Source organism: Lichenostomus cassidix, chromosome 8 (assembly GCF_008360975.1).
Source record: "Lichenostomus cassidix isolate B80296 chromosome 8, HeHo_3.0, whole genome shotgun sequence".
NCBI lineage: Eukaryota > Metazoa > Chordata > Aves > Passeriformes > Meliphagidae > Lichenostomus > Lichenostomus cassidix.
The window spans coordinates 5,955,720-5,972,535 of NC_139489.1; the positions used below are offsets into that span (position 1 = coordinate 5,955,720).

The following is a 16,816-nucleotide window of genomic DNA, read 5'->3' on the forward strand; positions in this document are numbered from 1 at the left end:
GAAAAGCAGGTAGCAAATATTGAGGTTACTGTTAGCAATTAATTTGTTCAATACTAAATTCTTTTGTCACTGTAATTTTAAAGCATAGAAATACCAGCAATGCTATAGACATAATTGTTTGTCATCTTTTACTGCTTTCTTCTTTTGCAAGGGATTGACAAATCTGCTTGATCTGTTGAGACGTTTTTAGCTGTTCTTGCTTTGAAACTCACAGACATGAAAGTTATTTTTATTAAAAATGTCACGTTCATAGAACTTGTTAAAGGGAGTAGAGTTTAAAATTAGTAAACAAGGACTGACTGAGGCTGATACTTTATATTTGCTGCTTCACGTTGCTTCCAATTTCTGTCCTTACATTGACAGAACCTGCAAATCAAAATGTGATTGAAATTACGATAAGCACAGAGAAGTATCTCTAGGGTAGACCAAGGCAATCCAGATCTCTGAAATACACCATGGGGCAAGGTGCTGGGGGAATATGTTGTATCCACATCACCCTTCCATCTACGTGCCTGCAAACTGCATTGGAGCTTTTTGTGTCCCAGCAGAGGCAGCAGCAGGAACTACTCTTCTTCCTGTGAGTTTATACCAAAGTTGTGGTAATCTTCACTAGACAGGGTTTTTGCAGGATCACCAGTATCCTGCTTTCTTTGAAGCACCTACCTGTGGCCTTACAATCCCTGCACATCACCAGTGACTGAAGTAGCCTCCTGTCTCCTGCACGTGTGTCGTTTATCCTCTTCACTCCTCCTCTGCCCTTGCTGCTCAGCTGGCCTTGTTCCCAAACCAGTTCTATATTTTGTCATGTAGTAATAGGACCTTCTGTACATTAAGCTGTATCCCAGATTTCATAGGAGAGTGTTTTTGCTATTGCTTTTTGAGATCCACATCTGAGATAACTCCTACTCAAGAAGCTGCTTTGAAAATATGCTAAAAAATTGCCTTTGCTGATCAATTACACTCAGCAGTGGTTTAACTTACAAAGTATTTTGGTAAAAAGATTTCATTCTCTATACTTTTGAAGCTCCATCTTGGAGATGCTTTTGTACCTTCATCAAACATTGGATTATCACAGAAACATCTCTGAATGATGATGTGTTTCATGGAGCAGCCCTGCAGCCAGTTTTTGCTGGAGCAGGCAGAGTTCCTCTTCAGGACTACTCACAAAGGGCCTAAGGCTGGAGGTGCTGAGATTCTTGGAATATTCCATGAAGAAACATAGAGAGATGCTTCAGATCGAGTTAACAGGAGTGGTCTTATTTAGGTGTTTTAACTCATTTTACAGAAACCAAAATACTCATTTCAGTGCCAAGTTGTTATAGAAGGACTACATTTACTTCATGCCCTGCTGAGAGATGCTGGCAGGAGCTGTTATCAAAGAATCCTTTTCCCCTTAGTCATTTAATAGTAGCAGCTTCTCTTTTATTCTGTGCTCTCTGAGAGCAGAATAGGAAGTGATAATCTCCTTGGAATACAGCAGACACCTGTTTGATAAGTGGTAATTGCATTATTCCTGGAGGATTATCACAGTGGTGCTTGTTTCTTTGTAATGAAGCTCCACTATTATAAGCAGAGCAGAACTTCACTAGAAGATACACATTCCAGATAAGAGAAAATAGGAAACAATCATCCTTTTTAGGAGCTCCTTTTTAGAAGTCAGTAACACTGTGTTTTCAAGAGCTAACATTGCAAAAATCCAATTCCTCAAAAAATTATATCCATGAAGAGGCAGCATAAAAATCCTCTCAGTGTTTGAACCATTTGTTGGAAGCAGTTCTGCTAGCACAACTGCTTGAACTGTGCCAAGGAATTATATAGTGCTGGAAACATATCCAGGCACTTCTCTGTTTGCCATCCAAAGCGTTGTATAATGTTGTGAAGTAAATGGCATCTCACCATAGACCAGAAACGTGCCAAGTATTTGGCTGATGCTCTTTGTGAATGCAAAGCAGTTCCCAAGGTGTATCTGTGAATATCTGTGGGCAATATGTGATGTGGATGAATTGTTTTTAAGTTTATACTGTTGTTTAATATCTTACTTGTTTCTGACCTTAAAAACCTGTTAATGGTTTTGTATCTCTTCTGAATAGCAAAACATAAGTGATTTGAGATCAGATTTAGGGAAAACAATTATTATACGGTCTGTATTCTGTCGCAGTTGCATAGTTATTTAAAGAAAATACCAGAAATCTAACAGACACTGTATTTCAATGTAAAAGCCAGCAAGTGGAACAGGACAATGCTGGGGAAATGAAATACAGGAAGACAGATTAACTCTGTTGAGTGTTTTTGCAGTTGTTACGAGTCTGAATTCATGTTAAGTGCAGCTGAATTTTTCATGTCAGAGTATCAAAAGTCAGAGTACACAGCACCACAAAATACTATAACCAGACTTCAGAGCATGTGGTTGTCCACAGAGAACTGATGGGTGAGTGGACACTGCCCCTTTCCCATGTTTTCAGGTAGTAGAGGGATTCTTGTCCTTTTTTTTTATTGACCTTTTCTTTCCTTTACCTTGATCCATCCCTCATTTGGTAAAATAAAATGGTTGAATTCTCTGACTCCTGGCATTTGTTGTCACCCAAAGACAGTCTCTCTTTAGCTTAGGAAAGATTGGGAATCCTAATTTATCTATGAGTAACACTCTGTTCATTGTAATTTACCTTGTTTTAGCGAGAGAATATTTTTTTTTTTTAGTTCCAGAGACCTTCAGGAATGTACAGTGAGTTATGACCTGTTCCCAGGCATGTGTGTTTTATAGATCAGTTCACACAGGTGTACTTATTAATAAACTCACTGAACCAATTTACATGCATAAGTTTTAACTACTGAGTAATTAGCGAAAGCATTGCTGAGGAACTGGAAATTTGGGAAATGTGTCATTATTTGCATATCAGTATAAAGCAATTACTAAATTAAAGAGTGCACGTTGTGACAAACATGAAGCTCCTTTACTGTTGCTTTGTCAGTGCACATTAACATCAACTTGATGTGAAAGCCTGGCTTTCTCTGCATGAACTAAAAATCCTAAGGCAGAAGTACACAATGAATCACCCAGAGTTTGGAGGCTAGCACGCTGAATTGCCTTGGGGTTCAGACTGAGGAAAGAAAAAACTCATGTAAAAGACCATTGAGAAAACGTATCAGTGGAAAGTAATTAACTCAAGATCCACAATTAGCCTCACGGTCTATACTTAACTGTGTTCCAGGTCTTTCAGCGTTTATTTAATTCTGTTACCCAGTGTTTCAAATAGCTGCAAATGGCTTGGCAGATTTTTCATCCTTTTTAATATTTACAGTTTTTGTCTAAGAAGAATGAACTCTGTAAGTGATCATGGGTATTTATTTCAGTCTCCCAAGTATATCTCTTTTTTAGCAGAATCTGTTGTACGAGGAAATATTATTTTCTTTTTGTTTCTTTCAAATATATTTGTGGTTTGAAGCAACATTAAGTACTACAGTAGCTGTCCTTCTGCTTTAATTCCTAATTTGCCTAACTAGGCTCAATCAAATGAGAAATAATCAAAACCAGGGATAATTTTCATTCAGCCAGCAAACGAGAGGGGTAGATGCACAGTAACACGGCTGGTGATTAACAGGGGCTCTAGCAAAAATTGGCATGTGTGTTCAACCAGCACACCAGGGCTGGGTGTTCCCAGAGCACCAGGCACCACTTTTTCTCAAGCTCATAAGAAACTCATGGTGTTTTGTGAAGCTGCCTTTGCAGTGGTTGTCGCTGCAGCTCCAGTGTCCCTTGCCTGGTGGCTGAAAAACACGAGTGGCCTGCTTGCTGTGCCATGGATCTCCTCCAGCCTCCCTCCTCCATCCCATCCACAGGGTGATTCCAGAGCTGCTTCACCCTACTTCTGTAAAGATCTGCCAGGCTTGTGCCTTCACACTGCAGCAGAATAAGATACATAGCTTTCATATGCAGCCTTTTTGAGAGTTAACACAGCAGTCTCTTAATCCTAATCTAAAGAATTTATCCAATTTTAAAACAGGAGTAATAGTTCGCACACATTTTTTTTTTTCTTCAGCTCAGAGCTTTTTTAACCTTTGGGTTCTGTGTTTCAACTCTCCAGCATTCCTTTGTGATTTTAAGCTCCATTATAGTTCAGAGATCTACCATGGGAACATGACTGAAATCCTTGGAATGAATTTCCTACAACCTGTGTTGACAGGTTTAAATTACGTACTCTGACACTGTTCTTGTGGCTGGATTAGAAACTTTTTTTCAAGTTAAACCTGCGATAAGTAATTGTCACAGCGCGCTGGCACAATGCTAATTTGAAGTGACGTGTCCAAACTGGCCTCAGTAACATGAAGAACCCTAACAGGTGTGAGGGGTGGATCTTCCCATGGGCCCTGCTGAACTTCTAACAGGGGAAAAATAGTAGAAAAAGTGAAATGAACCTTGAATAAAGCTGTCAGCAGTAATTATCTCAACAACACTTAGTGAGGAGTTAAAATAAGCATTACTGATTTATAACCTGAACACACTCCACGCTAGAGATGTTTTTTTCATCCAGTTAGTGTTTAAAATGAAATGTTGAGTACCTGTCAAGATTTTTTTCTTTTTATTGGAGATGCATAATGAAAATGAAGTTATTTTCCAGAGGAAGTTAATTTCAAGGGCTGTCAAATTTTTTAAACTCTTCTGTTCATTTTCATATTTGTGCAATAGTTTAATAAAGCAAACAAACCTCAAGCATACTTGACTGTTTTTCCCAGCTAATGCTATTTGATGTCAAAAGACAAAGTGGCTAATGTGGAATTACATCCACTTTTTATTGTTGTTCAAGGAGGGATAAGGGCTTACGTGACAGTAGATGAGTTTTGGTTGTTTGATTTCTTTTTTGTTAGTATTATGTACTGAACTTGGATAACAATGTCTAGTTGACCAGTACAGGCTGAAGAGAGCCCTTCAGTTCTGGGTAGTAAATCTTCCTGAGTCACTTAATTAATTGCACAGTACAAAAATGCCCTTGTTTCAGTCAGCTGAAATAAAGTATTTAATAGATTTGGGTTTTGAATTGCAATGTACCTTTATTTAACAGTGGGATACTTGCTCTTTGCTGTACACTTGTTTTATGTATACAGTGTATTTCAGTGTGAATAGAACTAATTTTGCAGTCTGTTACTACTGGAAGAATACTTGCTAACTTTGAGAAAAGAGCGAGCCAAAGGATAAACATTAATTCACAGAAAACTTTTAATCTCTTGAAGCTTTAAACATTTATTTTAAGCATGAACATGCAGGAATTTTTAAATCATGTATCACTTCGACTTTGTGAGATTATGTGCTGCAAAGAAGATAGATTATTTATTGACTAATTATACAGTGTGACAAGTGATGGGTTTGGAAGTGTTGATCACCTGTTTGTTCCTAAGGAATTCTGGGAGGGTTTGTCTGAGCACAACAGGCTGCCCACACACTGTTAATAATGCTTGGTTAGACACCAGGAACTGCAGCCACGGCAAGAACAAGCTCATGTGAAAGCTCTCTCATGTCATAGTGTCATTTTCCTTAAAATGATGAGGCTTGGAGTATCCTCAGAAATTGCATGAATTGCTCGGGAGTCCACCACCTCCTTCTTGCATGGATTGGTTTCTCTGCTTGGATCTCCAGCAAGGAAAGGGCGTGGAGCCATCTGATAATCTCTGGAGAGCTGCAAAAGATTGCCAGAGTTCCCATACTCTTATTTCCCCTGCTTCAATATTCATATGCAAGGACTACGCTGAATGCACTTAAAAACCACAATTTTATTCAACTGTTTGTTTAATGACAAACTTCCCACTCTAATATTTCAAGTGCAAAAACAAAGCTTCACTCACTTGTTCTACCTCTCCCCGCTGCCTTGTACACTTGAATTTTTCCTGTATGGCACACTAATTGCTATATCCTGTCCACCACACAAACATACCTTGCTCTTCCTTGCTTCTTCAGTCTCAAAAAGGATAGGTTGCAAAAGGAAAATGGAAATGTGGGTGAGCTAAGAGCAGCAGCCTCAGCTGTGGAGTAGCCTGACCAGTCTTGCTCTGTTGGTAAGAAGCAAGAAGAATAACTTATTTTGTAGGTGTTCAACTAGATTGGTTTCTAGTTTATTTTGTCTTATTACCTTACCTACTGTCACTGCACTTAGGCTATGAAAGCATGTGATCCCTAAAATACCTTGTCTCCAAGTCCAGCTGGTAGTACCAGGTACATAGAAATTATGATAGAAAAACAAGGACAGAAATGTTCCTTTTCAGAGTTTTTGTTCTTCTCAAGCTTCATACAGTTGTGTTTAAAATGCAAGGGGTTTTTTCTGTATCTTCAGGAAAATGCATACATACAGACATCCATAGTGTCATTGGCATTTATCATACTCGAAGAATTACCTTATATTACCTTATGCTTTTATTACCTTTTAAAAGGTCAGATAACAGAATACTAAGTTTAACATGAAAATTGAAATGCTTGATAATGCTTCCTGCTCACCCCTCTATCCTTACCCATTCTCTTATCTGATGGGGAGAGAAAAACATCATAGTAATTACTCCAAGAAAAAGGATTAGATTATATGGGAGTGAAATTTTCACAGAGGAGACACCTGCCATTCATTGAATATTTTGCTACTGGCACCTCTCTCGGGTTATTTTGCATAAGTGAGCATGGCATGTTATGAAATGTACTTGGTCATGTTTGTTTCTTTATTCTTAAGCCACGTATCACTGAGTAAACCAGTAAATGGAAAAGGTAAGAAACTCACGTTTTCTGAGTGAAAGGGCTGTCATGTGGAGTGTTTGAACCAGGATTAGGTTTCATCTGTAGGCAACAGTGCATTCGTTTCTGATTAAGAATTTTTGGTGTGATATATGTGTATTACAAACCCCTGTGTGTACTGCAGCCTGCTAAGCAACCTCTAGAAAGAGCCCTTTTTATGGGAGATTTATGGGGGAGAGTCAAGTATCGGAAAACATGCTTTTTATTTTGTACACCAGAATCTTGTTTGCTTACTTTATCTCTGAGTATTAAAGGCAGAAAATGGATTTTTTTTCCTTTATCTCAGAAGGAAATCATGCTATGAGAATTCCCCCATTAAATGTCCTATTGAAAGAGATTATATACAGCCTAACATGATTCTGTATTAGAAGTGCAGCTACTTGAATTATTTGACTGATTCATAGCAGTGTAGTTATACAGAAATTACATTTCTTTTTATGATCTTTTTACTTTGTATTAAAAATCCAGAAGGTTTTTCCACCACAGGTTTTTGTTTTGGTTTTGGTTTGCCATTGTCAGATAATGCCTGTTGCTTCACTTGCTGTGTGTGAAGAAGTGAAATTTAGCATCAATAGAATCTTCTCCTTTGCGTATGGATCAAGTGTTCTCTGAATTTCTGTCTGATGCTTTGTAAGATTTACAGTTTGACCTTTGAATTTCTGAGAACAAATGACCAAGAATCTCTAGCTTACGTCCAAAAAGTGGTTTTAGGAAGTATTGCGTCATGGAAAAATACCTCTCCAGTGAGTTGGAAAGAATTTGTCATTTCAGTAGCTCAAACAATAAAATCACCTTGTTACAATGACTTAAGGAGTTTCTCATTTTCAGTGGTCTTTTAAACAGCCAAAAGCTGGGGTTTTTTTGAATTGACAAGTGCTGGGTAATACACCTAAAGGGTTCCATTTAATAACTTGCCCTGATTAACAGGTAAATGTCTGTATATTCAGATAGGTGCATTAATGTACATTAAAGCAAATCAGAGTGCCCACACACTCCAAAACCTCAAAACTCTCATTGCTCTTGTAGCAATCAAAAGCTTAACAAAGAACACAAAATAAATACATATTCCTAATTTCCTTAAACATTATAACTTATGCTTGCTTGTTCTGAATAATTCTTGTTTAAAAAAAGTTATATCCCTTTACAGAGAAGGGATCCCTTGATGGCAAATACCCTGTGAGCAGCACAAGCTTTCAATAATTGAGCATGAGGAAGAATTTCCACTTCTTTACAGATTATTGCCTTAAGCTGGACACTTTTGGAGTCCCAACTATACTTAGTAAGGCTTTAGAAAGCTCTTAGAGCTTCCTTCACTTTCCTCATTAGATATGGCTGCTGTTCAAATCTCTTTTGAGATGCTGTTTTTCTCCATCAGTGTGTGGCTGAACATGAGGAAGGCCAATTTGTCATATCCAATTACTGCTTTCCTGATGCAGTACAGTGAGCTTACAATTTTTGTATCAGCATTTCTCACTGGTGTGAGTTCTGCAGCTGGAGTTCTCTGCTGCTGTCATTCCTTCATGTTCCTTCTACTGTTTATCTTTCTCACATCTTGGGTATCTTGATTAAATGTCTCTGGGCTGGTACAAGAGACTGAGTTCGTTCCTTCATTTGTAATTTCAGAAGTCTGCAAGAGTGGGAATTAAGTTGTGCCAACAAGCTCTTTCTAGAAGATACAAGCTTTTGAGATTATGGGCTTGTAATTTTTCATATTATTCTGAGCATGAGATGGCAGCACTCTGGAATTACATGCTCAATGATTTCTTTCTCTCCTGCAGACATATTTGTATCATGAAATATTTGGGAAAAAGCAGTGCATTTCGATTGTTCTGAATTATATTTCTAGAAGCTTCTACATAAAACTAATACTTTCTACCATGAAGAATAATTTATTGTTTAAAGCATCTGGTCTCGCTCCAGATTTGGCAAATACGTCTGGGTTCATCTGGAAGGCTGACAAAGAATCCTGCATGTTTGGATCAGAAAAGATGTTGCTTAACTTTATCCCTCGATTGCTAATGCTGGCAATTGAAAAACAAATTATCTCTGAGCATTTACAAATAGTATTAATGTCTTAGTGTTGGAAAGCACAAGTGAGCACCAGACTATTTCTTTCCTCTCTGAATTGTTAGATTTTGGAGTGGTCTTCCTCTTAGTAGTTAAAATCTATTTCACGTAACCTTTGTGCACTTTTAGTCCAGGTTGTACCATTAATTACCTTTTTGAATACCAGAGATGTTAAATCCATTCAATATCTCTGCTGTCTCCTAAAAGGAGACTCTCCTGCTGCCACTCTCCCTGAAATGTTTGAAATCTTCAATTTTATTGTCCTTCTCCTTAAAAGCTATCAGAAGCCAAATAGGAGACTACTTAAGCTTTCAACAAGCACAAGCAGTGCCTACAGTGTTGGACAAGAGATCTGGCTCTGGAGTCACTTTTTGCAAGTAATTTTCCTTATTTCTGATTCTGTTTCACTTTCCACCTCATGTACGTTTCAGTTCTTAGACAGTTTGATTTACACATGCATAGGCTCCCTGCCTAGAAAAATGGAGTAACCTTATTTATTTTTGCTTTAGTGTATGTTTTATTTCATAACCTGTATCTAGCTTGTTATTCATGCATGGGTCCTGTATATGCATCTTTCAATGTCTTTTCTTGTGCATGTGGATGCCATCCTGTTCAAGCTCTAGTACCCACATAGTGGTGTTTTTCATGCAAAAAATTAGAGTTTTTTGCACAGCCAGGTTGGTTCATAAGTTAGAGAATATGGATAATCAGGTACTCAGGCTACAAACCAGCTTTTTCAGTTATGGAGCTGGTGTAAAGATTTTGTCCATTCCCATGGGAAGGTGGCTGAAACGCAATGATAATGGATTGCAATGATAATGGTTTGCAGTGGTAATGTCCTGCATCTCTGTTTGGGAGCTGCAAAGTGCAGCTTTCATTCAGAAAGAAAAAACTCTCCAAGAGCAGTGGGAGATCTCCAATTCTTGCCACTGAGACCCTTGAGTGGGTGCTCCCATCAGTTCCTTGGCCTGCATTCACAGTGCTAGGAGAAGGTTTGCTATCCATGGCACCAGGCTGAGCTGCTTGGGAAGTAATCTTTAGCTTAGTCTTGGTGTTCTTACGATTTCCAAAACAAAGCTTTCTGGCGCAAGAGTCTTTCTTGCGAGAGGACTTTGTATCTTTGAATGAAGATAACTATTCTAGAAGACGGTTGATACCAGTAAGTTATTTTGGAATGAAGGCAGAGCTGCTATTTCTCCAAGCCTGTCCTTTGCAAAAAATCTTCTCAAAGAAAAAAAGACAAAAAAAACAGCAGCAAAGGAGAGGGTGATTTCTCACACCAGTGTGCACAAACCCCCAACATTCCAGCAGCTGTCTGGAGAGTAGGATGAAACAGGCTCTGATGTGGAACCCCTTCTGCTGTTAGCTCGTGTTTGAGAGACGCTTTGACACTATAATATAGGGTTGCAAATTGGAATTGCAACACCCTGCAATTGGGCCAAGTGATGAAGCAGCACAATAACTGCCTGCTTGATCTTACCACTCTGTCTTTAATGTGCATGTAAAAGATACTGGGAGCCTTTCCAGGCATCTGTCAGGGTATTTGATGCTGTGAGAGAGGGAACTGTGGTCTGTGTGTGGTTAATGTGTGTGTGTGTTTTACCAGCATTTTATGTAGTGTGGTAACTACAGGGCAAAGTTTCAGGTTTTATAACAGTTGGGTTTTGTTTATTATTAAAAGCTTTAAAAAATAATAATAGAAGTGGTGGATTATTACAGAGAATGCAGTTCTTATGCTCTTGTCACAGGAGTTTCATAGGTAATTGGTCTTGACCTCTATGTCGTCTTTAATATTTCATTTACTCCACAGTATTATAACTCACTTCCTTTAAGACAATTGCTGGGCTTTTTGCACAGCTAAACTTCTGTTTAACCTTGCTATGAGAATGTGACAGTAGGCTAGTTCAGACAGGTTAACATTCATTTGGTAACCAGCCTGCTTAATCAGCCTGCTTCAACCTGCAGCAAATTAAATCTTTGTGAGTTCTAGCAGACAAGTGATAAAGTCATTCTGAATTATGTATAAAAAATAAATGGGGTATTTTCAGTGCTCATGGCTGTAAATGAAATTTAAGGCTTATGATTTATTCTTGGATTTTTGATGATTGAAATGTATTTTACTTTAATGTTTTTACAGTCCAATTAGGTGGATGCTGTATTTCTGAAATGTATAATGTAAATCTTTCATTCTGTGCCCTGCAAAAATACTAATAAGTTTTATAAGATATAGGTATTTTTCTGTCCTCTCTGTGTTTCATTTGAAGGAACCATTGGAAACAATATTTTAAACATACAGCCAGGACTGTCCTTCTCCACATCACTGAAAATTGCATAGCATTAAATACTTTGTCACTGCCAAAAATAATCATCTATCTTTATTTAAGAGCTACTCATATTATCAGATCAGTCCAGATAGGTCTTAGGTACTTCTGAAAGCCCTGTTTGTGGTCATCAACCTCACATGTCCTGGATGGATGTGCACTCCAGAAGAGGCAGGGGGCTGGGCATAAGTTTTAAATGCAGGGATGACACAGGTGGTTCTGGGCACAGAGTGGACAATTCTCAATTTTAGGCATTATAATTAGCGCATTTTTAAATGCAGTGTAGGATTGGATCTTCAAATGTGATTGCTGTGTGTTTACAGGCATCATCATAATTTTGTCTTTCAAAAGACACCAGAATTTTTCTATTCGCTGCCTTGATAGTTCTTAAAAATTGAGATTTAAGCATACAGCAATGGACAAAAAGTGCTGTTGCTGTTGGCACTGGACATCCATGCTGTGGACTGTGCTGACTGCAGTGTCACCAGCACTGTGTGGTTTGTGTGTCTTTGTTCATATGAGAAACATGGCGTGCATCCTTGACATTTAAAATGACCAAAAAGGAGATGAAATGGTTTTTTTTAAGTTGCTCATGCGATTGTGTTTATTGCAATATCTGCTGGTAAATAGTTCTTTCAAAATACAATTTTTTTCAAGATGACTTAACTGTTTTTAATTAGTTATATCAGTACTTAGCATCTTCACTCTAACAATTGCTTCTTGATTAGCAATAAAAAATTTACATTGCATCATCGAAGCATAGCACTGTAAAAGTTGCCATGTACAAAATGTTTCAAACTTCAGCACTTATTTAAGAGAAAATAACAATTCAAGGCATTTTTTGAGTTTGCGGTTCCGTGGAGTTTGTTTTGATACTCTGTCCATACACCTCAGTAAAACCTCAGTTGATGTTTCCTTGAATATTTTAACATAAGGAATCATTTTAGTTTTTCAGGCTTGTTAATGTGTGTTTAAATAATGCAGTCTTTAGTTTGAATCTCTAAACAACCTTAAAAAAACCCCAACCTTTAACTGAGACTGTGGCTTTAATAAAGGACCACTGCTTGCTTTGTAGATGACTCTAGCTGTGTCAGGACTGACTTTTCCTTGCCATCGACTTACGGTTGGAAGAAGATCTTCACCTGTACAAACGAGGGAACAGTCAGAGGAGGTAAGAGCATCATTTTGATTTTCCCAGTGTACTCTAGGAAGAAGCAGGGACACCTCATTATGCAGTGGTCACCATCCCTTCTGTTGTCAAGTGTGTCAGTAGAATTGCTTCTTAAAAAATGCATTTACAGTTCCTTCAACACGTAATTGTGGCAGAGTAAGGAACTGGGTAGAGGAGTCATTGAAGAAAAAGAGGAAAAACAAAGCAAGGAAATCCCAGCAAAGCATCTGATGGTGGGATATGAGACCTTAGCTCCTTGAACAAAAATATTGATTTTTCTCCTTTGTATTGGTATGCCAAATACCAATATAAAAGCCATTGTTGTGTGGCTTTTCTCACTCTTTCTTATGCAATTACATGAGCTGTAGTGCCATTAGATGGAAAACAGCATTAACTTTGAATAAAATTTGTTTGACTATGTGTATGCAGAGGAAGTTCCTTCATTCTTTAATAATGCATTTTCTCACATTATGTTGCTGTTAACCAGACTTCTGTTAAAAATTCCCTTTGATACTGCTGTATAAAGTGGTAAAATGAAATGCAGTATGTTGTGTTTTTATTGAAATGTGTAGGCATTTGTTACAGTGTGTATATTTTGTATTTCTCTGAAGATGTCTGTAATAGAAGCTTATGGTGGATTTTGGCTTTTGTTTTTTTATAGCAATGCACTGATGTTCATATGGTCAGTGACAGTGATGGAGATGACTTTGAAGATGCTACTGAGTTTGGAGTTGATGATGGGGAAATGTTTGGAGTAGCATCATCTGCCTTGAGGAAATCGCCAATGAGTAAGAGTTGAGAGTTGATTTTCAATTGACTGGAGGTTGTACCACAGTGAAGGCAGAGAGCTATGATGAGTCTGCAGAATTGGAAACTGGGAAGTATCTTTTGGTAGGAGTGGTAGAATTGCTTGAATATCATGTCTCATGGATGTATCAAATGGAAACACTGCAGACATAACTGGCAACTGTGAAAGCATCTTCCCATTGAGGGAAATTTTTAACCTTACAACTGGGGAATGATAATTGAACTTAAAATTGAAGAGTAATAATTAAACTCAGAGAGTTGTGATCTTTATCCAAATGTGCCTGTAGATAACTGGATTTCCACTTCCCTGTTTTGAAAATTCTACAGATTCTATTTTTGATTAGTGTTTTAGTCATTATGCAAATCAAGTTTCTCAGTGATTATTTGCCCTTGAATTATGAAAAGGATTGAGCAGCAGCAGTCAGTTGCCTCCTGCATGCAATTCTTGGATACTCTTTATTTACTTTAGGTTTGCATTAGTGTTATTCTCTTAGAAGCTTTTGACAGCAAATGCAGGTAGTATGGAAAACTTTTTAACATTACCTATAGGAAGGGTCAAGCCTTTCAAGCCTTAAAGTCTAGAGTGCTTACTCTGAAATAATGTGTGATATATCACATTACACTGGACTTGGGGATTTTACTGTTTGGAAAACCTGAATATGTACGTGAGACCCTCTGGAAATTTCTTGTCTTTCCAAAGGTTCATGGTTGATAGTCATTCATGAAATTTTCATGGTCTCTTGGTAACACTTCAGTAAACTGGGAACATGAAATACCTATAAAGCAAATCTGTTTGCATATTACAACCTGTTTCCATAAGGATGCATTTAATTTTATTTTTTTTTCATTTTTTAAGTGCCAGAAAATGCTGAAAATGAAGGAGATGCCTTATTACAATTTACAGCAGAGTTTTCTTCAAGGTAAGCATAGACTATTAACTGTGCAATTCTTATTACAAACTGAGTTAAAGTCAGTAAATAATGAAAATAAAAATAAACCAAGTGTACATATTTTCTTATGACATTATAGCATATTTAGACATCCTAATCTAATTTCTTTTAATTCTAACTTTGCTAGAACTGCTTCTGAAATAAAATTATTTCTCAGTCCAAGCTGGAATGGCCGATTCTTGTTTTATTTATTTTGCCACTATTTAGTGTCATTACTGAATTAAGTAAGGTTCAGAAGGGTGATAAATACTGGTTATATGTGATAATTTTATTATGATATACGGGAATAGAAAAACTGAAACTGATTCATCTTGAAAAATACATACAGAGTTTCTATGAGAGTTTTCACAAAATGAAATGGTTGGGTAAATACTTTTAAATAACATAGAAATAACATAGAAATAACATAGAAATTCTGTTTCTCTAAAAATTCATACTACCAAATCATGCACTGTTAAACAGTTGCTTGTTGCATTGAACAGGTAGAAGCTGCAAAGCAATGCAAAGTTTGTGTGCCTTCTGTTTTCACTCCTGTGATGAAATGTTCCTTTATGTGTATGAGATGCATTAATGTGCAATGGGAGAATAGCCTTCAATTAACCTTTAAGAATATAATAAGGAGAGAAAATAAGTTATGACTGAAAAATTTTATAGAAAATTGTATAAACTTAAGGTGTCTACATGTGTTAACAGAATGTTTTCATGATTAAGTTTGTGAGGTAGTAGTTTCATTACTTGGACATTTTGAATGTCAGAAAATGAGTAGCTCCTAAATATTTCCCTTCTGTCCTTTAGAAGTGTAGTACTTCTTCTTTCTAAAGGTTTAGCCAATGCAGTATAGTTACAGAATATATGAAAATGTAGAATATTGAAATTCCTTAATTTTGTAATTTTTTATTAATTGGAATTTTTATCTCAAATAGATATGGTGACTGCCATCCTGTTTATTTTATTGGATCATTAGAGGCTGCTTTTCAAGAAGCCTTCTATGGAAAAGCTAGAGATGTAAGTGTGTATTAGAACTACTTTATTTAATGTGTTGGGGGAATGGAAATCACCATGTTTCATCTTTATTTTAAGAGGCTAAGCTATATTTTGTCGTTATCTCGGTTTTATTGTTCAGGAAGAGTTGCACTCATTCAGTTGACTTACTAAAACACTTACCTTGGTGGTTGTTGAAATTGCAGTGAATAACTGATGCTTTCTAATCATTCAGGCTGTATTTTTACTGGAGTTCTTTAGCTGTCAAAGCTACTCTTTTTCTTTTCCCCTCCTCCCTTTTCTTCCTGAAATAATGGTGTCCTAGCACCAGATAACACTGCCTGCGAGTCTTGTGGTTGACAAGTTCACTGTTGCATGTGGGTAACTCCTTTGAAGAATGGCTAATGAAATTGTAAATTTAAATTGAAAGGTCTCTAAAATACAGTGTGCTTTTTTTTTTCTTTGTACAGCCTTTATCTGCCAAGTAAGTTCCAGTGCTAAAGTTTGGTTGTTTAATTTTTCTGTACATCCAACCAGGCATCTCGAGTTTCTGTTATTCCATGCGCAGTTTTAAAATCAGTATTTTAAGAAAATTAGAATGGAGACAGTTTATTTAAGTTTTGGTGACTTGATTCACTAAGGAGAAACCCAAAACCCTGCATAATTAAGCACAGATAAAGCTGAAACACAAACAAGAAAATCATGCTGTTTAAATTTGCTTTTTGTTTTCTTGATAGATGTTTAATTTTAAAATGAAGAATGTAGTTATTCGTATTGAAAGGAGCATCTGTATTATGTTAGGGGCTGTTCTGATAAGTTTGAGAGTTATAAATCCACATTGTATAGCTGACGTTAATGCATAATTAACACTCTAAGTTTAGTGAATATCATCGTGTCTTTGCACAGATTTCAGAGGATATATATATATATATATTTAGTAATTAAATGGCAAAATACTAATTTGTAATAACTTGTTAAAGTGGACCTTGATGCATGTTTATTAAAAAAACCTCTGAATAGAACAACAAAAAGGGGGTGAGTTGGGTAGTTTACTTGGTGTCATTTCATCAGAAATGGTTGACAGTGTATCAATCCAATAGTGGACAAAAGCCCATTAAGAACTTGATTAAATAGTTTTACACCTATAAACCTGATATTAATGCAGTGCAATTAATTAGGTTTTTGTTACTCAAACTACTTCTTGTACTACTTACATAGCACTGCTGAAATTCATGACACCTTACATTTTTAATATTTTGTGATGTATTCAGACCAGATCCTCATCACAGTGAAGTTACTGTGTGTATATATATATGTAGAGAGAGAGAGAGAGAGAGAGAGGAAAGTTTTTTTGGTATGTGTAGTTTGGATTGCTGGGGGTCTTTTCTGAATATTGCCTTATTTTGAAAGCTCTCCCTCCCACCAACCCTGTGGAATGGCGTTATTTTTATTGTACCACTCTGATTTTAAGCAAAGATATGAGAATGTGGGAATACCATTTATTTTCCCTGCTTTTTCCTGTTACAAACTAATTTTTTCAGTATTGCCTCGTGAAATTCATAATTGAAGAAAGGGGCACATTATTTCATATTTTTAAAATTGCCATTTCATAAAATAATTAAATATGTATGTCAGTATTAAAAAAAAAGCTTAGGAAAAATTGCAACCTGTATATCTTGTCTTCCAATTTATACCATGGAGGGCACTTAATTTTACCAGGGCAACAGATGAGCTTCAGGCACCAGCATTCTTC

At 36.8% G+C, this 16,816-nt stretch overlaps 1 protein-coding gene across 2 annotated transcripts in view; it reads left to right on the forward strand.

The window, feature by feature from the left end:
- FAF1 (Fas associated factor 1) overlaps positions 1–16,816 on the forward strand; it is a 156,047-nt gene that overhangs the window by 91,970 nt on the left and 47,261 nt on the right. For both annotated transcript variants that reach the window (XM_085067624.1, XM_085067625.1), the window contains 4 exons: positions 12,230–12,325; positions 12,987–13,113; positions 13,989–14,052; positions 15,006–15,087. In XM_085067624.1, coding sequence (XP_084923750.1) covers positions 12,230–12,325; positions 12,987–13,113; positions 13,989–14,052; positions 15,006–15,087 — 369 coding nt within the window. The remainder of the gene's footprint in view (positions 1–12,229; positions 12,326–12,986; positions 13,114–13,988; positions 14,053–15,005; positions 15,088–16,816) is intronic.